Source organism: Oncorhynchus keta, chromosome 26 (genome assembly GCF_023373465.1).
Source record: "Oncorhynchus keta strain PuntledgeMale-10-30-2019 chromosome 26, Oket_V2, whole genome shotgun sequence".
NCBI lineage: Eukaryota > Metazoa > Chordata > Actinopteri > Salmoniformes > Salmonidae > Oncorhynchus > Oncorhynchus keta.
Genome location: NC_068446.1, coordinates 20766252 through 20793471, shown reverse-complemented (window position 1 = coordinate 20793471; position 27220 = coordinate 20766252). Strand labels below are relative to the sequence as shown.

The following is a 27220-nucleotide window of genomic DNA, read 5'->3' as shown; positions in this document are numbered from 1 at the left end:
GTCTGGTGTGACTTCTTATTGTAGAGGTAGGTGCAGGCTACAGCATGTCTGGTTTGACTTCTTATTGTAGAGGTAGATGCAGGCTACCGCATGTCTGGTGTGACTTCTTATTGTAGAGGTAGATGCAGGCTACAGCATGTCTGGTGTGACTTCTTATTGTAGAGGTAGATGCAGGCTACAGCATGTCTGGTGTGACTTCTTATTGTAGAGGTAGATGCAGGCTACAGCATGTCTGGTGTGACTTCTTATTGTAGAGGTAGATGCAGGATACAGCATGTCTGGTTTGACTTCTTATTGTAGAGGTAGATGCAGGCTACAGCATGTCTGGTTTGACTTCTTATTGTAGAGGTAGATGCAGGCTACAGCATGTCTGGTGTGACTTCTTATTGTAGAGGTAGATGCAGGCTACAGCATGTCTGGTGTGACTTCTTATTGTAGAGGTAGATGCAGGCTACAGCATGTCTCGTGTGACTTCTTATTGTAGAGGTAGATGCAGGCTACAGCATGTCTGGTGTGACTTCTTATTGTAGAGGTAGATGCAGGCTACAGCATGTCTGGTTTGACTTCTTATTGTAGAGGTAGATGCAGGCTACAGCATGTCTGGTGTGACTTCTTATTGTAGAGGTAGATGCAGGCTACAGCATGTCTCGTGTGACTTCTTATTGTAGAGGTAGATGCAGGCTACAGCATGTCTGGTGTGACTTCTTATTGTAGAGGTAGATGCAGGCTACAGCATGTCTGGTTTGACTTCTTATTGTAGAGGTAGATGCAGGCTACAGCATGTCTGGTGTGACTTCTTATTGTAGAGGTAGATGCAGGCTACAGCATGTCTGGTGTGACTTCTTATTGTAGAGGTAGATGCAGGCTACAGCATGTCTGGTGTGACTTCTTATTGTAGAGGTAGATGCAGGCTACAGCATGTCTGGTGTGACTTCTTATTGTAGAGGTAGATGCAGGCTACAGCATGTCTGGTGTGACTTCTTATTGTAGAGGTAGATGCAGGTTACAGCATGTCTCGTGTGACTTCTTATTGTAGAGGTAGATGCAGGCTACATCATGTCTGGTGTGACTTCTTATTGTAGAGGTAGATGCAGGTTACAGCATGTCTCGTGTGACTTCTTATTGTAGAGGTAGATGCAGGCTACAGCATGTCTGGTGTGACTTCTTATTGTAGAGGTAGATGCAGGCTACAGCATGTCTGGTGTGACTTCTTATTGTAGAGGTAGATGCAGGCTACAGCATGTCTGGTGTGACTTCTTATTGTAGAGGTAGATGCAGGCTACAGCATGTCTGGTTTGACTTCTTAATGTAGAGGTAGATGCAGGCTACAGCATGTCTGGTGTGACTTCTTATTGTAGAGGTAGATGCAGGCTACAGCATGTCTGGTGTGACTTCTTATTGTAGAGGTAGATGCAGGCTACAGCATGTCTGGTGTGACTTCTTATTGTAGAGGTAGATGCAGGCTACAGCATGTCTGGTGTGACTTCTTATTGTAGAGGTAGATGCAGGCTACAGCATGTCTGGTGTGACTTCTTATTGTAGAGGTAGATGCAGGCTACAGCATGTCTGGTGTGACTTCTTATTGTAGAGGTAGATGCAGGCTACAGCATGTCTGGTGTGACTTCTTATTGTAGAGGTAGATGCAGGCTACAGCATGTCTGGTGTGACTTCTTATTGTAGAGGTAGATGCAGGCTACAGCATGTCTGGTGTGACTTCTTATTGTAGAGGTAGATGCAGGCTACAGCATGTCTGGTTTGACTTCTTATTGTAGAGGTAGATGCAGGCTACAGCATGTCTGGTGTGACTTCTTATTGTAGAGGTAGATGCAGGCTACAGCATGTCTGGTTTGACTTCTTATTGTAGAGGTAGATGCAGGCTACAGCATGGTGTCTTCTTATTGTAGAGGTAGTGACTTCTTATTGTAGAGGTAGATGCAGGCTACAGCATGTCTGGTGTGACTTCTTATTGTAGAGGTAGATGCAGGCTACAGCATGTCTGGTGTGACTTCTTATTGTAGAGGTAGATGCAGGCTACAGCATGTCTCGTGTGACTTCTTATTGTAGAGGTAGATGCAGGATACAGCATGTCTGGTTTGACTTCTTATTGTAGAGGTAGATGCAGGCTACAGCATGTCTGGTTTGACTTCTTATTGTAGAGGTAGATGCAGGCTACAGCATGTCTGGTGTGACTTCTTATTGTAGAGGTAGATGCAGGCTACAGCATGTCTGGTGTGACTTCTTATTGTAGAGGTAGATGCAGGCTACAGCATGTCTGGTGTGACCTCTTATTGTAGAGGTAGATGCAGGCTACAGCATGTCTGGTGTGACTTCTTATTGTAGAGGTAGATGCAGGCTACAGCATGTCTGGTGTGACTTCTTATTGTAGAGGTAGATGCAGGCTACAGCATGTCTGGTGTGACTTCTTATTGTAGAGGTAGATGCAGGCTACAGCATGTCTGGTGTGACTTCTTATGTAGGCTACATGCAGGCTACAGCATGTCTGGTGTGACTTCTTAATGTAGAGGTAGATGCAGGCTACAGCATGTCTGGTGTGACTTCTTATTGTAGAGGTAGATGCAGGCTACAGCATGTCTGGTTTGACTTCTTAATGTAGAGGTAGATGCAGGCTACAGCATGTCTGGTGTGACTTCTTATTGTAGAGGTAGATGCAGGCTACAGCATGTCTGGTGTGACTTCTTATGTAGGCTACATGCAGGCTACAGCATGTCTGGTGTGACTTCTTATTGTAGAGGTAGATGCAGGCTACAGCATGTCTCGTGTGACTTCTTATTGTAGAGGTAGATGCAGGCTACAGCATGTCTCGTGTGACTTCTTATTGTAGAGGTAGATGCAGGCTACAGCATGTCTGGTGTGACTTCTTATGTAGGCTACATGCAGGCTACAGCATGTCTGGTGTGACTTCTTATTGTAGAGGTAGATGCAGGCTACAGCATGTCTCGTGTGACTTCTTATTGTAGAGGTAGATGCAGGCTACAGCATGTCTGGTGTGACTTCTTATTGTAGAGGTAGATGCAGGCTACAGCATGTCTGGTGTGACTTCTTATTGTAGAGGTAGATGCAGGCTACAGCATGTCTGGTGTGACTTCTTATTGTAGAGGTAGATGCAGGCTACAGCATGTCTCGTGTGACTTCTTATTGGAGAGGTAGATGCAGGCTACAGCATGTCTGGTGTGACTTCTTATTGTAGAGGTAGATGCAGGCTACAGCATGTCTCGTGTGACTTCTTATTGTAGAGGTAGATGCAGGCTACAGCATGTCTGGTGTGACTTCTTATTGTAGAGGTAGATGCAGGCTACAGCATGTCTGGTGTGACTTCTTATTGTAGAGGTAGATGCAGGCTACAGCATGTCTGGTGTGACTTCTTATTGTAGAGGTAGATGCAGGCTACAGCATGTCTCGTGTGACTTCTTATTGTAGAGGTAGATGCAGGCTACAGCATGTCTGGTGTGACTTCTTATTGTAGAGGTAGATGCAGGCTACAGCATGTCTGGTGTGACTTCTTATTGTAGAGATAGATGCAGGCTACAGGATGTCTGGTGTGACTTCTTATTGTAGAGGTAGATGCAGGCTACAGCATGTCTGGTGTGACTTCTTATTGTAGAGGTAGATGCAGGCTACAGCATGTCTGGTGTGACTTCTTATTGTAGAGGTAGATGCAGGCTACAGCATGTCTCATGTGACTTCTTATTGTAGAGGTAGATGCAGGCTACAGCATGTCTCATGTGACTTCTTATTGTAGAGGTAGATGCAGGCTACAGCATGTCTGGTGTGACTTCTTATTGTAGAGGTAGATGCAGGCTACAGCATGTCTGGTGTGACTTCTTATTGTAGAGGTAGATGCAGGCTACAGCATGTCTGGTGTGACTTCTTATTGTAGAGGTAGATGCAGGCTACAGCATGTCTGGTGTGACTTCTTATTGTAGAGGTAGATGCAGGCTACAGCATGTCTGGTGTGACTTCTTATTGTAGAGGTAGATGCAGGCTACAGCATGTCTGGTGTGACTTCTTATTGTAGAGGTAGATGCAGGCTACAGCATGTCTCGTGTGACTTCTTATTGTAGAGGTAGATGCAGGCTACAGCATGTCTGGTGTGACTTCTTATTGTAGAGGTAGATGCAGGCTACAGCATGTCTGGTGTGACTTCTTATGTAGGCTACATGCAGGCTACAGCATGTCTGGTGTGACTTCTTATTGTAGAGGTAGATGCAGGCTACAGCATGTCTCGTGTGACTTCTTATTGTAGAGGTAGATGCAGGCTACAGCATGTCTGGTGTGACTTCTTATTGTAGAGGTAGATGCAGGCTACAGCATGTCTGGTGTGACTTCTTATTGTAGAGGTAGATGCAGGCTACAGCATGTCTCGTGTGACTTCTTATTGGAGAGGTAGATGCAGGCTACAGCATGTCTGGTGTGACTTCTTATTGTAGAGGTAGATGCAGGCTACAGCATGTCTCGTGTGACTTCTTATTGTAGAGGTAGATGCAGGCTACAGCATGTCTGGTGTGACTTCTTATTGTAGAGGTAGATGCAGGCTACAGCATGTCTGGTGTGACTTCTTATTGTAGAGGTAGATGCAGGCTACAGCATGTCTGGTGTGACTTCTTATTGTAGAGGTAGATGCAGGCTACAGCATGTCTCGTGTGACTTCTTATTGTAGAGGTAGATGCAGGCTACAGCATGTCTGGTGTGACTTCTTATTGTAGAGGTAGATGCAGGCTACAGCATGTCTGGTGTGACTTCTTATTGTAGAGATAGATGCAGGCTACAGCATGTCTGGTGTGACTTCTTATTGTAGAGGTAGATGCAGGCTACAGCATGTCTGGTGTGACTTCTTATTGTAGAGGTAGATGCAGGCTACAGCATGTCTGGTGTGACTTCTTATTGTAGAGGTAGATGCAGGCTACAGCATGTCTCATGTGACTTCTTATTGTAGAGGTAGATGCAGGCTACAGCATGTCTGGTGTGACTTCTTATTGTAGAGGTAGATGCAGGCTACAGCATGTCTGGTGTGACTTCTTATTGTAGAGGTAGATGCAGGCTACAGCATGTCTGGTGTGACTTCTTATTGTAGAGGTAGATGCAGGCTACAGCATGTCTGGTGTGACTTCTTATTGTAGAGGTAGATGCAGGCTACAGCATGTCTGGTGTGACTTCTTATTGTAGAGGTAGATGCAGGCTACAGCATGTCTGGTGTGACTTCTTATTGTAGAGGTAGATGCAGGCTACAGCATGTCTGGTGTGACTTCTTATTGTAGAGGTAGATGCAGGCTACAGCATGTCTGGTGTGACTTCTTATTGTAGAGGTAGATGCAGGCTACAGCATGTCTGGTGTGACTTCTTATTGTAGAGGTAGATGCAGGCTACAGCATGTCTCGTGTGACTTCTTATTGTAGAGGTAGATGCAGGCTACAGCATGTCTGGTGTGACTTCTTATTGTAGAGGTAGATGCAGGCTACAGCATGTCTCGTGTGACTTCTTATTGTAGAGGTAGATGCAGGCTACAGCATGTCTGGTGTGACTTCTTATTGTAGAGGTAGATGCAGGCTACAGCATGTCTGGTGTGACTTCTTATTGTAGAGGTAGATGCAGGCTACAGCATGTCTGGTGTGACTTCTTATGTAGGCTACATGCAGGCTACAGCATGTCTGGTGTGACTTCTTAATGTAGAGGTAGATGCAGGCTACAGCATGTCTGGTGTGACTTCTTATTGTAGAGGTAGATGCAGGCTACAGCATGTCTGGTTTGACTTCTTAATGTAGAGGTAGATGCAGGCTACAGCATGTCTGGTGTGACTTCTTATTGTAGAGGTAGATGCAGGCTACAGCATGTCTGGTTTGACTTCTTAATGTAGAGGTAGATGCAGGCTACAGCATGTCTGGTGTGACTTCTTATTGTAGAGGTAGATGCAGGCTACAGCATGTCTGGTGTGACTTCTTATGTAGGCTACATGCAGGCTACAGCATGTCTGGTGTGACTTCTTATTGTAGAGGTAGATGCAGGCTACAGCATGTCTGGTGTGACTTCTTATTGTAGAGGTAGATGCAGGCTACAGCATGTCTGGTGTGACTTCTTATTGTAGAGGTAGATGCAGGCTACAGCATGTCTGGTGTGACTTCTTATTGTAGAGGTAGATGCAGGCTACAGCATGTCTGGTGTGACTTCTGACTTCTTATTGTAGAGGTAGATGCAGGCTACAGCATGTCTGGTGTGACTTCTTATTGTAGAGGTAGATGCAGGCTACAGCATGTCTGGTGTGACTTCTTATTGTAGAGGTAGATGCAGGCTACAGCATGTCTGGTGTGACTTCTTATTGTAGAGGTAGATGCAGGCTACAGCATGTCTGGTGTGACTTCTTATTGTAGAGGTAGATGCAGGCTACAGCATGTCTGGTGTGACTTCTTATTGTAGAGGTAGATGCAGGCTACAGCATGTCTGGTGTGACTTCTTATTGTAGAGGTAGATGCAGGCTACAGCATGTCTGGTGTGACTTCTTATTGTAGAGGTAGATGCAGGCTACAGCATGTCTGGTGTGACTTCTTATTGTAGAGGTAGATGCAGGCTACAGCATGTCTGGTGTGACTTCTTATTGTAGAGGTAGATGCAGTTTTCATGAGGGGAAATCTTTATTTTAGATTTTTTTTTATTTTTATCAATTGTTTTATTAAATGTTGAAGGCAAGCAATAGGCAGAAACAATGTTTCCTCAGGGTGTGTTTCCCGGGACACAGAGTCTACATTGATCCTGCCCACTGCCCTTTAACTCATGTATGAAGGTCTATTTTTTTCACCCATTCATTCCACGTTTTTGACCGTGTTAATTCTGCGCTGTTACAGGGTTAAGACAGAAACAACTCAAAAGGTTAACAGTTTAGGCATTAATTACGAGTGGTTAAGGTTAGGACTATGGTTTAGGGAAGGCTTAAAACAAGATGATTAAAACGACGAGCCTATGTATCATTAGTATTCTTAGTGCCTACGAGAGCGTTGTGAAAGGCCATAGCACAGTGGTCTAAGCAGCGCGCTCCAGCTCCGAGCCTCATGAGTTGGCGCCCAGTGCTGGGAGATATAGTGACCAGTCTGAACCTGCATTAGTCTCACATGTTAATTGATTTTATTTCAATGTTTTCAAGATGACGTTGGAGGCGGCTTATGGTAGAGACATTAACATTAAATGATATGGCAACAGCTCTGGTGGACATTCCTGCAGTCAGCATGCCAATTGCACGCTCCCTCAAAACTTGAGACATTTGTGCCATAGTGTTGTGTGACAATACAGAACATTTTAGTGACCTTTTATTGTCCCCAGCACAAGGTGCGCCTGTGTAATGATCATGCTGTTTAATCAGCTTCTTGATATACCACACCTGTCAGGTGGATGGATTATCTGGGCAAAAGGAGAAATGCTCACCAACAGGGATGTAAACATATTTGTACACAAAATATGAGAAAAATACGCTTTTTTTTTTTGCATATGGAACATTCCTCGGATCTTATATTTTAGCTCATGAAACATGGGACCAACATTTAGCATGTTATGTTTCTATTTTTTTCAGTATATATTTACAAACGATACATCATCTATAAAACATGGACGAGCATCCACACTGGAGGAAAGAGTATTGTTCTACAGTAGGCCCAAATCAGCTCACCAACTCAGCCAGGGAAACACAATGTGACAATGGATAGGCTAACGGGTAGGCCACAGAATGTAGCCTATTGGATTATTGCAACCATCGATGGCACTAGATTACCAGCTGATGTCTCATTAAACCATCAATACGTGCTAAATTCACCTGCACAGCTGAACTCAATTGCAAACATTATTGCTCACCTCATTACCGCTCCCTAAAAGATGACGTTGGTGTTACCTCCTTAGTCCTGCTTGCAACCAAAGTCTTTCAAGATATGTTCGGTCTCTGGTTTGTCTTATCATCTCTGGTTGGTCTTATCATCTCTGGTTGGTCTTATCATCTCTGGTTTGTCTTATCATCTCTGGTTGGTCTTATCATCTCTGGTTGGTCTTATCATCTCTGGTTGGTCTTATCATCTCTGGTTGGTCTTATCATCTCTGGTTGGTCTTATCATCTCTGGTTGGTCTTATCATCTCTGGTTGGTCTTATCATCTCTGGTTGGTCTTATCATCTCTGGTTGGTCTTATCATCAGAACAACTTTTTGAACAGACTACGGGCGATTTATCGATTTGACAAGCATCGGAAATAAAGTATTTCATCATTTCATCTACTGTGGCAATTTACCTGACACTTTGTATGAATGGCAACTCATGTTGGGGAATTTTACTGTTATTATTCTATTTGTTTCCTATTTATGTTATCCAAAAGTGTCTGGTATGGTCATTTCTTATCAAGATTGGGGGGTAAATTATCCCTGGTCTCCCAATATTTGAAATGTGTAAGCAAATCAAGTCAATCGGGGGAATTTAGTTATTTGTGCCTGAAGGGCGTGGGACGGAATCGAACCCACGTCGACATGGTCGGCCTTCATGTGTGTGGCCCTAAGAGTGGCGTAGTGGAAACGCAGTGGAAACGCGTGGAGTGGAGCAGTGGAAACGCGTTCTCTGGAGTGATGAATCACGCTTCACCATCTGGCAGTCTGACGGACAAATCTGGATTTGGCAGATGCCAGGAGAACGCTACCTGCTCAAATGCGTAGCGCCAACTATGAAGTTTGGTGGGGGAGCAATAATGGTCTGGGGCTGTTTGTCATGGTTAGGCCCCTTAGGTCAAGTGAAAGGAAATCTCAACGCTACAGCATACAACGGCATTCTAGACGATTCTGTGCTTCCAACTTTGTGGCAACGATTTGGGGAAGGCCCTTTCCTGTTTCAGCATGACAATGCCCCTGTGCACAAAGCGACGTCCGTACAGAAATGGTTTGTCGAGATTGGTGTGGAAGAACATGACTGGCCTGCACAGAGCCCTGACCTCAACCCCATTGAACACCTTTGGGATGAACTTGACCGCCGACTGCGAGCCAGGCCTCATCTCCCTACATCAGTGCCCGACCTCACTGATGTTCTTGTGGCTGAATAGAAGCAAGTCCCCCCAGCAATGTTCCAACATCTAGTGGAAAGCCTTCCCAGAAGAGTGGAGGCTGTTATAGCACCAAAGGGGGGACCAACTCCATATTAATGCGAATGATTTTGGAATGAGATGTTTGACGAGCAGGTGTCCACATACTTTTGGTAATGTAGGGTACGTACATACAAACACAAGACACACACACACAGTATGCACACCACACACCCATATATCCTCACAGGCACAGTAGCAACACAAACTCTCGACTGATGGACAATTAGTGTTTTCTCCATCTGTTCCTCTCCTGCTAAAACAGACACACTCAAGGGTAAATACACTCCTGTGTGTCACACAGGGTTACATGCACACACACACAGACAGTTGGCATGCTACTGAGCCCTCCTGTTGAATCCCAGACTGGGACATTGACCTGGAGAAGTAGTGATCTGGATCCGTACAGTTTAGGGATGGGTTTACTCACATCCACCGTGCGTGTAGGAGAGAAAACACACCTGATTAATGGACGACCGAAATGTACCTTCAAAGAATCTTGTGGCCGTACTATCGTCTCTGACCACACAACATCTGCTGTCACTTTCAGTTAGTTTCCTGACGACTGTTCATTTTCAGTGGGGGGGTTGGTCATATAGATGGTCATATTATTATGTATCGTTTAGCTAACCCCTTCTTTGGGTCGGCACAAAACTACATTCATGCTTCCATACGTTTTTTTAAACTTGTACCGGTTACCTTCAGATTAGTCCCGTGAAACTTGCGAAGGTCGTAAGAGCAAAACGGAGAACACACTGGGGTCACAGTAGTTGGTAGCCCAAACGGTTCGGACGCTACAAACAGAAGTTGGTCCATCGACGGTACCAACTTCAGAAGAGTCCCCTGACGCTTGTGGGGGTCGTAGAGACCATTGTGTTCGTGAGAGTCTCCCCATTCCGTAGAGTGAAGACCGATATCTCGTGGTCTGACAAAGTGCGACATCGGTGGATGCGGTGGCTTGAGACTCATCCAATGCAAAAACCCAGAAATCTCTAGATTAAACAGACAACATTAAAAATATTGTACGCACCGGTGCGTAAATTGACTCCAGAGGGAAAACACGCCACCGCCACACGCTGCTTTCATACGTTTCCACTATAACCTCTCTCTCTCTCTCCCTTCATCTCTCTCTCCCTCCCCAGTACCTGGAGTTGAGGGAGAGCTGTTCCTGTCCTGCCCTCCCTGCTACAGACCCCAGAGCTGTCTTCGCTCAGAGTGTCAAAGTGCTGCTGGATGCTACTAGGGACCTGGAGGGAGAGGCGGGGAAGAGACTGAAACCACAAGCTCTGTCCCAGACCCCAACGTCAGACCACAGAAGGGCTCCACACCCAGGGGGACTGGCTACTGCCCTGCTCGCCTCCTCAGCCACAGGCTCACCTCCAGCCCTGACCCTAGACACTGCTACCCACCTCTAACCCCCGGGGCCACTACCCTCGCCCCCTGTCTTCCCAACCCCAGGCCTAGTTCCAGTCAGTGATTGTAGCTCCTTGATTGCTAATTGACTGATGTTTGTAAGGTCTTCTGGGCTTCTGTGGAATTTGCTGCAAAAAGGTTTTGGGTAGCGGTTCTGTTTACTGCGTGTAAGAGGGTACAGGGAGATGCTTTGAGTGTATAGTGTGAATACATAGTATCCTGTTTGAATTGGAAGATTTCAAGTGGGGACATGCTGCACTCAATGGCCTAATGAGCATATACAGTGAGGTGCAAAATGATACACTCCCCTGATAAAGATGAGCAGTAATGACTGTATAAAATAAATAAATTCAAAATCAAACTTGACATCCCGGCCCTAAAGATTGACACCTCTAAAGTAAAGTAGTCAAACGTGTGTATTTGGTCCCATATTCCTCCTATCCTGTTCCTATTCCTATTCCTATCACCCAATGACTACATCAAGCTTGTGACTCCACAAACTTGTTGGATGCATTTGCAGTTTGCTTTTGGTTGGGTTTAAGATGATTTAGAATATATTTCCCGACACTTCTACATTGATGTACATTCTACCATGATTACGGATAATCCTGAATGAAGTGTGAATAATGATGAGTGGGAAAGTTAAGAGGGTCTACGATCATACCCCCCCAACACATGCTAACCTCTCACCATCACCAATAACAGAAGAGATTCAACAAATGATTGTTCAAACTATGGCTACATGTCTTAGTGCATATGCAGATCTATACACACCTCACCGAAACTGACAACCAATCATTTAACAGGATTTCCGAAATCACGTTTGTAGGGAATATAAAAGTCTCAACATCTCAACTTTACAGTATATAAAATAGTAAAAGACTAGATGGAGTTATCCTCTCTTTCCAAAGACCACAACCTGGAAGTCAGTGATAAGTTGTTTGTCCCATCTCAGTGGTGTTGGTCTAATACACATGCTCATGTGATGTGTTTCTACATGGACTGTTGTACAGCCAAATTCCTCAACAGTAAGACAACACTTAACGCGTGAAATTAACCTCCTTGATTGACCAAAACTGGGAACATATAAATAACATTCTAACAACATTGAGGAAATGTCTTAGTCTCCCAGATACAAACCATGTAAGAATGTCCTTCAGAAAGTACTCGTGCCTCTTGACTTATTCACATTTTGGTTCTCTGGGTAGACAGTGTGTAGGCACTGTGTCCTGTATGTCACCTACTTTATTTACCCTGTCGTGTCCATCCATCACCACCTGTTGCAATGTGTTTTTGTGGTAATGTGGCCATCAAGTTCATTTAAATGAGTTTTATGTCTCGCCCTGAAGGAATGGTATTGTGTTGTATTTTAGTGTCAAAGATCTTTGTGAAATCATAGAAATGTGTAGTTTTGTACAAATCATGTACTGAACTAGCCAAAGAACATATTTTATATACTAGAATGTACATCTTAGAACCTGACAACCTAAAAATTAATGGGTTTTGAGGTAAAACTGGTCTAGTGTGGTTTGTCGTTGTAACGTAAGTGTGAATGACTGGGTTCTAACCTTGGTTGACCGTGTTAGCACACTGAGCTAAAGCCTAGGCATTTGCTCAGGGGAAATTCACGAGTCTACAGTGTCCTTTCCTCTCTGGTCGAAGGGAATTGTATGAGTGAGTGCTGGAGCAGGAATCTGTAAGTCACACACACACACGTGTGAGAGTAGTCCCAGGGGACAGAGTCAGAAGAAATTCATTATCCTGTGAGAGAAGCATAAGATCAAGCTGCTTCCTAACACAGAACCCAGTAATATATATACACAACCCAGTAATATATATATATATACACAACCCAGTAATATATATACACAACCCAGTAATATATACACACAACCCAGTAATATATACACACAACCCAGTAATATATACACACAACCCAGTAATATATATACACAACCCAGTAATATATATACACAACCCAGTAATATATATACACAACCCAGTAATATACACAACCCAGTAATACACACAACCCAGTCATATATATACACAACCCAGTAATACACACAACCCAGTCATATATATGCACAACCCAGTAATATACACACACAACCCAGTAATATATACACACAACCCAGTAATATACACACACAACCCAGTAATATATACACACAACCCAGTAAAATATACACACAACCCAGTAATATACACACACAACCCAGTAAAATATACACACAACCCAGTAATATACACACACAACCCAGTAATATATACATACAACCCCGTAATATATACACACAACCCAGTAATATATACACACAACCCAGTAATATATACACACAACCCAGTAATATACACACACACAACCCAGTAATATACACACACAACCCAGTAATATACACACACAACCCAGTAATATACACACACAACCCAGTAATATACACACACAACCCAGTAATATATACATACAACCCCGTAATATATACACACAACCCAGTAATATATACACACAACCCAGTAATATATACACACAACCCAGTAATATACACACACACAACCCAGTAATATACACACACAACCCAGTAATATACACACACAACCCAGTAATATACACACACAACCCAGTAATATACACACACGACCCAGTAATATACACACACGACCCAGTAATATACACACATAGAGGTGTCGTGAACATAGGGGGCACATGCTCCTTCAGATTTGTCCTATAAAAATGAACTCATATTTTTTCTCCGTAATACTACTAGCCACCTAGCAATTTTATGAAGTTGGCTTTAGCCCAGATAGGTTCCCAACCTCATAACTAGATACCAAGAAGCCATTTCAGGCTATCAAGCTTGTCTAACTATCTTAGCTGACTTGCCCGCTGGCAAGGTTGGCAGACTTCTGTAAAGCAAGCAATTACACTCAATGTACTGAATAAGACTCACATTTCCTTTCAATCTTTTACCCAGATTTTAGCAGAGAAGCATTTCTATTTTATTGTTTATTTTTACCACCAGTTAGGAGGATACTGACCGCTCAAGAAGTATGCTTAGAAATGCAGAAAACTAAGGCCTCCCGGGTGGCGCAGTGGTCTGAGAGATTGGGTTCGAGCCCAGGCTCTGTCGCAGCCGGCCGCACAATTGGCCCAGCGTCGTCCGGGTTAGGGAGGGTTTGGCCGGCAGGGATATCCATGTCTCATCGCGCACTAGCGACTCCTAGCGACTCCTAGCGACTCCTGTGGCGGCCCGTGCGCAGTGCACGCTGACCAGGTCGCCAGGTGTACGGGGTTTCCTCAGGTGCGGCTGGCTTCCAGGTTGGATGTGCGTTGTGTCAAGAAGCAGTGCGGCTTGGTTGGGTTGTGTTTCGGAGGACGCATGGCTCTCGACCTTCGCCTCTCCCGAGTCCCTGCGGGAGTTGCAGTGAGGAAACAATTGGATATCACGAAATTGGGGAGAAAAAAGGGGTAAAACAAATACAGAAAAATATACTTCTTTTGGACAGAATCAAGCATAATGATTATGGCTCTAAAAAAAGTTTTCAGGTGTTTGAAAAATAACGGACCACTTATGGACCAGCCATCCCCACGTACTTTGTGCCCCCCAGATGTTTGGGGTGAATGACACCTCTGTACACACACACAACCCATTAATTACTGACAGAGAGAGGTGGAAGAATTAAAACCAAAAGAGGAGGTAGACGAAGCGAGGGATGCAGACGAATATAGGAGGTGTGTGTGTGTGTAGGCCTCTATTAGGTTTTATAAAGTTCTTGATATCAGATTCAAAGGAACAGTCCAATCAGACGTGGATCCGCCAGACCAGACTTTTACTGCGAGCTGCCCGGGGAAAGGTACCTGATCCGCGAACCTCTGAGGGACCCGTCTCGTGAATTTAAATTCACATAATAAATCAATTTAAATATAATAAAATCAATAAAACTGAGCATAAAGATGTAGAAGAGAGTACCACTATTCTTAGAAGAAGGCTAGAGCTAGCCCTAGGAGAAGGCTAGAGTGAGGGCAGGAGGGGCCCCACTGACAATTGTCTGTAGGCATTTATATAAGAAGTGTCTACGTGGTCTGAAAACCGCTGATAATAGCACAACGTGTTATTTTAGGCGTTTATGAGAAGTGTCTATATTGTCGAGAACCACTGGGAATAGCATAAGGTGCACAAGGTGCTATTCTATAGGTATTCAAAGCGGCAAGACTATAGCATTTATGACTATACAAATTATTGATACTATGGATACTGAGGGACTGTAGATGCTGAAGGACTATAGATGCTACAGGGACCATAGTATCATGACACAAGGCGAGACCCAGATGCAGACACAGGAGGCAGATGGTTGGAGTCTTACAATATTTGTTAATCCAATAGGGGAAGGCAAGAGAATGGTCGTGGACAGGCAAAAGGGTCAAAACCAGTTCAGAGTCCAAAAGGTACCGAAGGGCAGGCAGAATCAAGGTCAGGGCAGGCGGGAAAGTAGTCCAGTCAGGCAGGGGTCAAAACTGGGAAGACTAGCAAAAAAACGCTGATTGACTTGACTAACGTAGAAGACGAACTGGCACAGAGAGACAGGAAACACATGGATAAATACACTGGGGAAAATAAGCAACACCTGGAGGGGGTGGAGACAATCACAGGAACAGGTGAAACAGATCAGGGCGTGACACAATGCTATACCTATAGGGACTATGGATGCTATTGGGACTATAGATGCTCAGGGACTATATATGCTCAGGGACTATAGATACAGTGCAGACTATGGCAACTATGGAGACTGCAGAGGAACCGCAGAAGATACATATGTATGCATAGGAGGTAACGACAAGTAATAAGGGAGATTACTGAGTGTGTTTGGGAATAGTACTAAGTGAATGCGGATGAGAGTATTGTGTGCTGAATTAACTGAACAGGGGTTTAGCCCCGATATGAGAGTTGTGTGAGTGTGGGATGATGTGTTAAACTGGAAGGTTTTTTTGTAAACAGTTCAACAAAGGGTTTAAGTATGGGAAAGGAGTAGGATGGAGGATCCGTGCTGGGAAACAAAATGCCTGTGTAGTGCAATGTCAAAACAAATTGGTAGGGGGTACTGAACCAAACAGAAGACTGGACAAAATGAACAGATGGACATCTCCCTCTTGATGGGACACTGAGCACAGAAAGACTGGAGTCTGTGAGAGGCCAACTTGAAAGAAAACACAAGAAAGTCAAAGGGAAGTGGGACGATTTCAGAAAGTGGGAGAGAGAAGCAGAAAATGCAGAGGATAAAGCTGTAAGAGGACTGATGGTAAAGCAAGTGGAAATGGAGAAGAAAGAGGAAGAAGAGAAAAAGAAGACTGACTGGCCTTTCTCTGAGGGGAACCCTTTCACATGGACCCCTTGTATCCGACACTGCCAAATCCTCCGTCAGCAGACGGAGATGGTGGACTCCCATCCCATCATAACCCATTTGGGGTTGGATCTGTGCCAGGTGGAGGAGCCGTGGGATTAGGAGCTGTTGGAGGAGCTGCAGAAGGTGCTGAAGACAGAAAGCTACCAGCAAAAACAAGGACCAGAGCGAACAAGCAGAGAGGAACAGAGGAGGAGAGAGAAAAAGAGGAGCTTGAAGAGCTCAGAAAAGAACTGGAGAAATTTAAGAGAAAATACGAATGTAGAGAAACAAGAAGCAAATGAAGGAGTGAAGCAGGAGTAATGAAGAAGATAGTAGCCAAGACGAAGATAAAAGGAGCAGCAGCGAGGACAGCAACGAAGGACAAAGCAGAAAAGACCAGGAAAGAAAGAAAAACCCCCAAAATGCTCCGGTATTTGTGAAATATGATTGATTGAATATTTCTATGACATAAATGGCGAGCTTGCCAGGAGTGGCGAAAAGGGACCAGAGACGGTGGAAATCTGCAGCTGTGAATGGGCTTCTTGGAACGGACTGCACCAAACACAAGTGGCCACTTGTAAAGACGGTACGCCGAGTGCTTACCTATAGTAATAGAATATTTTGTGTGGTCCGCTCTAGGAACCTGTTTCACCGAGTGGGTCTCTCCAAATTTGTCGAACCAAATAAATATTGGGAGCTTTTGAGTTCAACGAAATGCATGCAAAATAAGCTTGAGGGAATGTTTCCAATAATACGTTACCCCAACCCCAATGTAGGTGGGATGTTGGACAGGGAGAAACCATGGGATGTTGGGAATGGAGAAACCATGGGATGTTGGACAGGGAGAAACCATGGGATGTTGGACATGGAGAAACCATGGGATGTTGGACATGGAGAAACCATGGGATGTTGGGAATGGAGAAACCATGGGATGTTGGGAATGGAGAAACCATGGGATGTTGGGAATGGAGAAACCATGGGATGTTGGGAATGGAGAAACCATGGGATGTTGGGAATGGAGAAACCATGGGATGTTGGGAATGGAGAAACCATGGGATGTTGGACATGGAGAAACCATGGGATGTTGGACATGGAGAAACCATGGGATGTTGGGAATGGAGAAACCATGGGATGTTGGACATGGATAAACCATGGGATGTTGGACAGGGAGAAACCATGGGATGGACAGGGAGAAACCATGGGATGTTGGACATGGAGAAACCATGGGATGTTGGACATGGAGAAACCATGGGATGTTGGACATGGAGAAACCATGGGATGTTGGACATGGAGAAACCATGGGATGTTGGACATGGAGAAACCATGGGATGTTGGACATGGAGAAACCATGGGATGTTGGACATGGAGAAACCATGGGATGTTGGACAGGGAGAAACCATGGGATGTTGGACAGGGAGAAACCATGGGATGTTGGACAGGGAGAAACCATGGGATGTTGGACATGGAGAAACCATGGGATGTTGGACATGGAGAAACCATGGGATGTTGGACAGGAGAAACCATGGGATGTTGGACAGGGATAAACCATGGGATGTTGGACATGGAGAAACCATGGGATGTTGGACAGGGAGAAACCATGGGATGTTGGACAGGGAGAAACCATGGGATGGACAGGGAGAAACCATGGGATGTTGGACATGGAGAAACCATGGGATGTTGGACAGGGAGAAACCATGGGATGTTGGACATGGAGAAACCATGGGATGTTGGACAGGAGAAACCATGGGATGTTGGACAGGGAGAAACCATGGGATGTTGGACAGGGAGAAACCATGGGATGTTGGACAGGGAGAAACCATGGGATGTTGGACATGGAGAAACCATGGGATGTTGGACATGGAGAAACCATGGGATGTTGGACATGGAGAAACCATGGGATGTTGGACAGGAGAAACCATGGGAGAAACATGGAGAAACCATGGGATGTTGGACAGGGAGAAACCATGGGATGTTGGACATGGAGAAACCATGGGATGTTGGACATGGAGAAACCATGGGAGAAATGGAGAAACCATGGGATGTTGGACAGGGAGAAACCATGGGATGTTGGACATGGAGAAACCATGGGATGTTGGACAGGAGAAACCATGGGATGTTGACATGGAGAAACCATGGGATGATGGGAATGGAGAAACCATGGGATGTTGGACATGGAGAAACCATGGGATGTTGGGAATGGAGAAACCATGGGATGTTGACATGGAGAAACCATGGGATGTTGGACAGGGAGAAACCATGGGATGTTGGACATGGAGAAACCATGGGATGTTGGACAGGGAGAAACCATGGGATGTTGGACAGGGAGAAACCATGGGATGTTGGACAGGGAGAAACCATGGGATGTTGGGAATGGAGAAACCATGGGATGTTGGAAATGGAGAAACCATGGGATGTTGGGAATGGAGAAACCATGGGATGTTGGACATGGAGAAACCATGGGATGTTGGAAATGGAGAAACCATGGGATGTTGGACATGGAGAAACCATGGGATGTTGGACAGGGAGAAACCATGGGATGTTGGGAATGGAGAAACCATGGGATGTTGGGAATGGAGAAACCATGGGATGTTGGACAGGGAGAAACCATGGGATGTTGGACATGGAGAAACCATGGGATGTTGGACAGGAGAAACCATGGGATGTTGGACATGGAGAAACCATGGGATGTTGGACAGGGAGAAACCATGGGATGTTGGACAGGGAGAAACCATGGGATGTTGGACATGGAGAAACCATGGGATGTTGGACATGGAGAAACCATGGGATGTTGGACAGGGAGAAACCATGGGATGTTGACATGGAGAAACCATGGGATGTTGACAGGAGAAACCATGGGATGTTGGACATGGAGAAACCATGGGATGTTGGACATGGAGAAACCATGGGATGTTGGACATGGAGAAACCATGGGATGTTGACATGGAGAAACCATGGGATGTTGACAGGGAGAAACCATGGGATGTTGGACATGGAGAAACCATGGGATGTTGGACAGGGAGAAACCATGGGATGTTGGACAGGGAGAAACCATGGGATGTTGGACATGGAGAAACCATGGGATGTTGGACATGGAGAAACCATGGGATGTTGGACAGGGAGAAACCATGGGATGTTGGACATGGAGAAACCATGGGATGTTGGACAGGGAGAAACCATGGGATGTTGACATGGAGAAACCATGGGATGTTGGACATGGAGAAACCATGGGATGTTGACATGGAGAAACCATGGGATGTTGGACAGGGAGAAACCATGGGATGTTGGACATGGAGAAACCATGGGATGTTGGACATGGAGAAACCATGGGATGTTGGACATGGAGAAACCATGGGATGTTGGACATGGAGAAACCATGGGATGTTGGACATGGAGAAACCATGGGATGTTGGACAGGGAGAAACCATGGGATGTTGGACATGGAGAAACCATGGGATGTTGGACAGGGAGAAACCATGGGATGTTGGACATGGAGAAACCATGGGATGTTGGGAATGGAGAAACCATGGGATGTTGACATGGAGAAACCATGGGATGTTGGGAATGGAGAAACCATGGGATGTTGGACATGGAGAAACCATGGGATGTTGACATGGAGAAACCATGGGATGTTGGACATGGAGAAACCATGGGATGTTGGACATGGAGAAACCATGGGATGTTGGACATGGAGAAACCATGGGATGTTGGACAGGGAGAAACCATGGGATGTTGGGAATGGAGAAACCATGGGATGTTGGACAGGGAGAAACCATGGGATGTTGGGAATGGAGAAACCATGGGATGTTGGACATGGAGAAACCATGGGATGTTGGGAATGGAGAAACCATGGGATGTTGGACATGGAGAAACCATGGGATGTTGGACAGGGAGAAACCATGGGATGTTGGGAATGGAGAAACCATGGGATGTTGGGAATGGAGAAACCATGGGATGTTGGACATGGAGAAACCATGGGATGTTGGACAGGGAGAAACCATGGGATGTTGGACATGGAGAAACCATGGGATGTTGGACAGGGAGAAACCATGGGATGTTGGACAGGGAGAAACCATGGGATGTTGGACAGGGAGAAACCATGGGATGTTGGGAATGGAGAAACCATGGGATGTTGGACAGGGAGAAACCATGGGATGTTGGGAATGGAGAAACCATGGGATGTTGGACATGGAGAAACCATGGGATGTTGGACATGGAGAAACCATGGGATGTTGGACATGGAGAAACCATGGGATGTTGGACATGGAGAAACCATGGGATGTTGGGAATGGAGAAACCATGGGATGTTGGGAATGGAGAAACCATGGGATGTTGGACAGGGAGAAACCATGGGATGTTGGACAGGGAGAAACCATGGGATGTTGGACAGGGAGAAACCATGGGATGTTGGACATGGAGAAACCATGGGATGTTGGACAGGGAGAAACCATGGGATGTTGGACAGGGAGAAACCATGGGATGTTGGACATGGAGAAACCATGGGATGTTGGACATGGAGAAACCATGGGATGTTGGACAGGGAGAAACCATGGGATGTTGGACATGGAGAAACCATGGGATGTTGGACAGGGAGAAACCATGGGATGTTGGACATGGAGAAACCATGGGATGTTGGACATGGAGAAACCATGGGATGTTGGACATGGAGAAACCATGGGATGTTGGACATGGAGAAACCATGGGATGTTGGACAGGGAGAAACCATGGGATGTTGGACATGGAGAAACCATGGGATGTTGGGAATGGAGAAACCATGGGATGTTGGACATGGAGAAACCATGGGATGTTGGACATGGAGAAACCATGGGATGTTGGACATGGAGAAACCATGGGATGTTGGACAGGGAGAAACCATGGGATGTTGGACATGGAGAAACCATGGGATGTTGGACAGGGAGAAACCATGGGATGTTGGACAGGGAGAAACCATGGGATGTTGGACAGGGAGAAACCATGGGATGTTGGACAGGGAGAAACCATGGGATGTTGGGAATGGAGAAACCATGGGATGTTGGACATGGAGAAACCATGGGATGTTGGACATGGAGAAACCATGGGATGTTGGGAATGGAGAAACCATGGGATGTTGGACATGGAGAAACCATGGGATGTTGGACATGGAGAAACCATGGGATGTTGGGAATGGAGAAACCATGGGATGTTGGGAATGGAGAAACCATGGGATGTTGGACATGGAGAAACCATGGGATGTTGGACATGGAGAAACCATGGGATGTTGGACATGGAGAAACCATGGGATGTTGGGAATGGAGAAACCATGGTATGTTGGGAATGGAGAAACCATGGGATGTTGGAAATGGAGAAACCATGGGATGTTGACGAAATAAAAGCAACAGTGGGCGATGTCATTGACCCAGCAAAGGATGCTGTGAGGTTTGAGGAAGAGGTGAAAGCAATAATTTCCATGTACAACCCCACCACCAGAGAAATTGAAGAAAAACTCCACAGCTGCTTGAAAATGAAAAAGAAGGACTATAAACACATGTAGGACCGCGATGTACCAGTTGCTGATCGTGGTGACCAGCTGGATACAGTTTTTATTGTTATAAAAGGCTGCTTTCCCCAAATAAACAGACTGGCAGAAAACCCATTCCACCAAACAGGGAACCGATGAAAAATTGAGTGACTACATGGAAATAATAGCGACAGTCTTCCTCCAACACTCAGCCCTGACGCCTGACCAAGACTCATACAGCAGCCTATTGTGCCATGCTCTGGTGACAGGCCTGAGACAAGATCTGAAGACAGCTGTAACTACAACTTGTATTGCATGGGAAACAAAACCACTGTCTTACGTAATGCCATATATCTGCCATGCGGAAAGACAGTTGAAGGAAAAGGAAAGTTAGATTGGACAGACTGAAGAAGGCACAGCTGATGTACTACTCGGGAGGAGGAAGAGGATATCGAGAAAATGATGGCAACCTTGGAAGTCAGAGGCAGAGGAAGAGGAAGAGGTAGAGGCCGAGGGGTCCCTGCTGGAGCTGACGGAGGGCGAGACTGGAGCTGCTACAACTGTGGGATGGTAGGGCATATATATATATGCCATTTAGCAGACGCTTTTATCCAAAGCGACTTACAGTCATGCGTGCATACATTCTACGTATGGGTGGTCCCGGGAATCGAACCCACTACCCTGGCGTTACAAGCGCCATGCTCTACCAACTGAGCTACAGAAGGACCACTATCAACACATTGTCCTGGAGTAGGAGAAGGCCAAGAAGAGTGTCCGTCCCCACCTGTGGGCGTGCAGGTGGACCACCCATTTGGTGGATGAGGGGGCTATCAACCATAGGATGAAGAGGAAACAGAAGAAGAAACTAATGAAGAAAACAATGATGAAGAACCAGAAGAAACCTGTCAAATGCTAAAATTGACCACCTTGTCAACCCAAAAAACCCTTATTGATATTTTACTTAATAAACATAAAATTCAATTTTTGGTGGACACTGGGGCTTCGGTCTCAGAAATTGTCTGCCCTGTCTGGTTCCCCCTCAAAGAAAACAATGCACACACTTGGAGTGTCTAGAATTCCCTCTGAATATTGTTTGACTTTCCCCCTGGACATGGAGTGAGGAGAGGGTAAATGGAAACACAGATTCCTGTACTCCTCTGCCTGCCCAGTGAATTTATTAGGAAGAGATTTGATGTTTAAAATGAATTTATCTGTTGCCTGCACTGAAGAAGGGTTGTCATTGGGATCGAGAGAAAATTGAATATTCCTGTGCCTGATGAACTGTTACTATGCTTGGCACCTGAATGATCAACATGTTGAGGGACAGCTGAGAGAGCAATATCTCTCTTCCCCGTTGCATGGTAACTGGGAAGTGTCTGAATACCTACATTGTACTGCTGCTGTTCCCTCATATGAAGAAGACCCTGAATGCCAACAGTGATGGTCGAAACAAAAAGAGAAAGTTGAGATAACCACGAGTGGGATATACAGAAGAGAAGACTTCGTAGCAGCTGGAGTGTTGTTGACGGATACTAAGATGAGTTTGTATGATGTCCATGGCTGTGTTCCCCATTATAGCTTATCAAAAGCTCCTGGAACACAATGGAAATATGTGAGTATTTGGATGAAGAAAGCGATGTAAGCAACTCATTGGGTGGTCTGGGAAGGGGAAGGAAAGTGGGCAGCTTCAACAGCAACTTTCTATTCCCCATACTGGGCTACTGCGATGACAACCCCAAGACAATTCCTGTTGAAACCATGCCTGTGGTAGTACAAGATAATTCACACATTGATTGGCTAAAATACATACCTGAAGAACTGCAGTCTAAATCAAAGACTGACATTGGAAGCATTAAAGGAGCTGTACCAGTTGTGGCCATTCCAAAAAGCATCCACAGACCTTACAAACTCAGTACCCTCTTAGCAAAGAAGCCAAAAAAGAGTATCATTCCCATTCATAGTCCCTAGTGGAAAGAGGCGCTCTGGTTCCCTTCCTGAATTCACCAAGTAACACACCAATTTTTACCTGTTAGGAGACTATCTCGTGATTAGCGTTTTGTGCAAGACCTTAGACTAGTAAACGATGCTGTACATGCTAGAGCACACCTGGTGCCTAACATTGTTACCATTTTATCCCAGGTGCCTCCAGGTAGTTGCTGTTTTTCAGGAATTGATTTAGCTAATGCTTTATTTAGCATCGTTTACGTTTCTTGGGAAAAAATGGAAATGGACAGTGATGCCGCAAGGTTACGTTGAACCACTGGCAAACTTTGCCCAAGAAATGTCTCGAAAACCTAGAGGGTTTTGTTGCTCCGGGAGGGAGTACTTTGGTTCATTCAGCATGTTGACGACTCACAATCAGAAGAGATATGTCACGAGGACGCTAGGGCATTGTTGATTTTTTTAGCAGAAGATGGTCATAAAGTTTCCCTGAGTAAAATGCAATTATGCCGGACCTCAGTTAAATATTTGGGTCAAGATATTACTTCTGAGGGTCGCGCCCTTTCCAACGATAGATTAGAGGCAATTAAAGCTTTGCCTGAACCTGTTACAAAGCAGCATATGGTGTCACATGGTGTTGGGTGTAGCTGGTTACTGTCGCCAATGGTTGAAAGTAAGCAGAGATAGTTCAACAGCTGTATGGATTGTCTTTATGGGAGAAAGATGGATGCGAGTGAAGTTGTGGTCTGGATGGATGAGGGCGAGGTGGCATTGGTAAAATTGAAACAAACATTAATGTCTACCGCTTGCTTTGGCTTGCCAGACCATAATAAACCCTTCCATCTCTTCATTTTGAAGACGAGTGTGTTCATGTCAGCAGTTTTGACACAGTATCATGGTGTGGGATATAGGCCTGTTGGTTATTATTCCTAAATGTTTGGATAGTGTGATCAGGGGAATGGTTTCCTGTTTGAGATTGGTAGCGGCTGCTACTGAGGCTGTTTTGGTATGTTCTGATATTGTGTCTGTCTCCCCTAACCATCCATGTGCCTCATGCTGCGCAATTATTACACTTGCAAGAACGGCTCCTTTGACGCCTGTGAGAATGCTAGACCATCAGAACATTCTGTTGACAATGTCTCATGTTACTCTGAAACGATGTACAATTCTTAACCCCTCAACTCTTCTCCCTACAGCAGATGCCGGTGAAGATCATGACTGTGACTTAGGTATTGAAATTGACCATAGCCCTAGATTGGACTTGAGAGACACCCCGTTAGACAACCCAGACTTTGAGTTTTTGTAGATGGGTCTACCCAGAGAAATTAAGATCCCACACAGTCACTGGTCTCTCGCCACATGAGGTGCTGACTGGCCGTCCCATGAGAATGACTAATACACCCTTCACCCAGAACAGGTTGTCCCTGCAAGGAATGGAGGACGACATGGTCGAATATTGTGTCACCCTTAACAGTGTCCTTAAGGCGCTCTTGGCAGGTGGAGCTGAACACTGTTTGAACCCAGGGGATTTCGTGGTGGTCAAAGACTTCAGGAGAAAAAGTTGGAAAGTCCCCCGTTGGAGAGGGCCATACCAAGTTCTTCTGACCACCCCCACTGCAGACAGGTTCCTGATCCAGGAGAAGATGGGGCCTCGCCTGTTCCGGTGGTGCAGTGTGGCTCTTAGTAGAGTAACCCTGACCCATGACGTTTTCTGCATTACACAACCATATAGGCCCACCGTCGTTTAGAAGGCCCTAGCAGATTTGTTAAGCAACAGGTTTTATGTTTTGACTAGTCTCAGGGACAGTTGGTGCAGAACAGATGTCACTGCAACCCGATTGTGATAAGAACTATGTAAACAATGGTTAAACATTGAGAGATTTAGTCACCTCTGAGTCTACAAATCCGTTTTGTATGTGTGTGCATTTTAGATTGTAAAACCCAGAGTGAAGGGTTTGAAAGGATGAAGTGTCTGGTTTTTCTTGTTGATTTCACTTACTTTAATAGAAATATTTTGATAGAAGCCATCTAATGCTTACATTAACATGTAATGATAATTACCAGAGTGATAAGAGGAGGGAATGTGAGTGAAATGTTATGTTTTTGTATTAAATCAATGCTACTTCTCTAATAACCAATTAGACGGGTTCATGCAGGTGACAGACTGATCGTGTGTGGAGGAATCCTCACTATCACCGATAAGCAACTTGGCAGTATGCCCAGAATGTTGCTATGGGAACAACCGAGGTATCTCAGTTTCAAGGTCTCAACTTGTAGAGAGAAAGCCTTGTGAGGTATTGGTCAGTCACATGTGCGAGCCACCGGTGGTGATTAATTAATTATGCTCAATGATGCAAAGATAACGTGTCTGTGTATAGCCGTATATACGACAACTGCTGTGACTGCCCGAGCGGAGTTTCTGATAGACCTGTAGAGTTTCTTGTAACCTCTCCACTTTTCTGATAATAAATAGTGATTCATTTCAGATTGACTTCAGGGGTCTCTGGTGTTGTATTTCCACCACAGGAGTCTAAACCATGCTGCCCCACACTAAGCCTAATCAGGACATTTAGGATAGAGAGGGAGCAGAGACAGACAGAGAAGGAGAGAGAGGGGGGAGGAATAGAACCATGGAACAAGGGAAGAAGGAAAATAATGGGGAGAGAGGCGGAGGATGAGAGGGAGCGATAGAGGCATGCTGAGAGGGAGAGGAGATATTCTCCTCTGTTATGTCCACCTGTATGTATGATGTCTTAGGCTGCTGCCAGAAAGAGGACTACAACCTCTGGCTGTGTTTAGCTTACCTGGTTGGAGAGAAGAGTCAGTGAACGGTAGGAGGGGAAGAGACATGCATTGGGAGTTTAGAGGGTTTTGACGAGATGGAGAAAGGGGAAGAGAAAGAGAGGGGATGGAGGGAAAGCGGGAGAGAGAGAGATGGAGAGAAATCTCTATTTTAATTCAAAGTCACAGTGCAGCCCTAAACTCAATCCACTTTCTGCCACGCGTATCAACCGCATTCTAAGGTTCTTACAGGGAAGTGTCCCACCCTGTCTCTCTCTCGCTCTCTCTCTTCATCCCTCCCTCTCTCTCGCTCTCTCTCTCCTGGAAATTCCATCTCTCTCTCTCTAAATCTATCTCTCCGTCCCTCTCCCTATCTTCTATTGTAAGGTTCGAACTAGGTCCTTCAACTTGAATCCCTCTCTTTAATAACTCTCCAGATGAGGGCTTGGTCAGGGCTCCCAGCTCTAGCTAATCTCACACAGAAATAGATATTCTCTCTGTCTTCCTTTCTCTTGCATGCGTGTGTATGTGGCTTGCTGTTCTGGCCATATGCATGTATTGCTGTCATGTTGAGTGTATTGCTGGCTCTCTGCTCTCTCTGATATTAATACTAATTCCCCACAGTACAGAAACAGCACTGATGGCGAATTAGCATTTAGCATTTCACCACTGAAAACAAGTACCAGTGACGGGTAGGCTAAATACCATTTAGCTTCACTATTTGACGTACCACAGAGCCACAGACACTCACATACACAATTTGGCGGACGCTTACCATGGCAGAATTGTACCAAACATAATTTCTCCCATACTCAGCCACCACCCCCCGCTGTTTGTGTTTGTGTGGTACTTTAGTTTCAGTCTCTTTGGCCTACTTAGATGTGTTGTAAGTAGCACAGTGAGCAGCTCCTCTCCCTGTAGACACAGCTGAATAATACACACAGAAACACACACACTCGCTCCGGAACAACTTGCTGGACAATGTGACGGTGTGTGTATGTGTGAGAGAGAGCTCGTCTTGGTAAGGACTGTGATACTATTATATTGTGGTGTAGGGACCAAATACATGCAGGCACAGCCTGTTATATGACACTGTGTG

At 45.3% G+C, this 27220-nt stretch overlaps 1 protein-coding gene and 1 long non-coding RNA gene across 5 annotated transcripts in view; both read left to right on the top strand.

Moving 5' to 3' along the window:
• Positions 1 to 12037, top strand: part of oma1 (OMA1 zinc metallopeptidase) — a 44764-nt gene extending 32727 nt beyond the window's left edge. For all 4 annotated transcript variants that reach the window (XM_052480359.1, XM_052480358.1, XM_052480357.1 and 1 more), the window contains one exon: positions 10253 to 12037. In XM_052480359.1, the coding sequence (XP_052336319.1) occupies positions 10253 to 10525 (273 nt within the window). In that variant the 3' untranslated portion in view covers positions 10526 to 12037. The remainder of the gene's footprint in view (positions 1 to 10252) is intronic.
• LOC127912016 (uncharacterized) lies at positions 115 to 6172 on the top strand. The gene is made up of 3 exons (XR_008080110.1): positions 115 to 164; positions 2021 to 2434; positions 2845 to 6172. It is a non-coding gene; the product is annotated as an uncharacterized LOC127912016 (long non-coding RNA).
• Positions 12038 to 27220: the final 15183 nt, after the last annotated feature.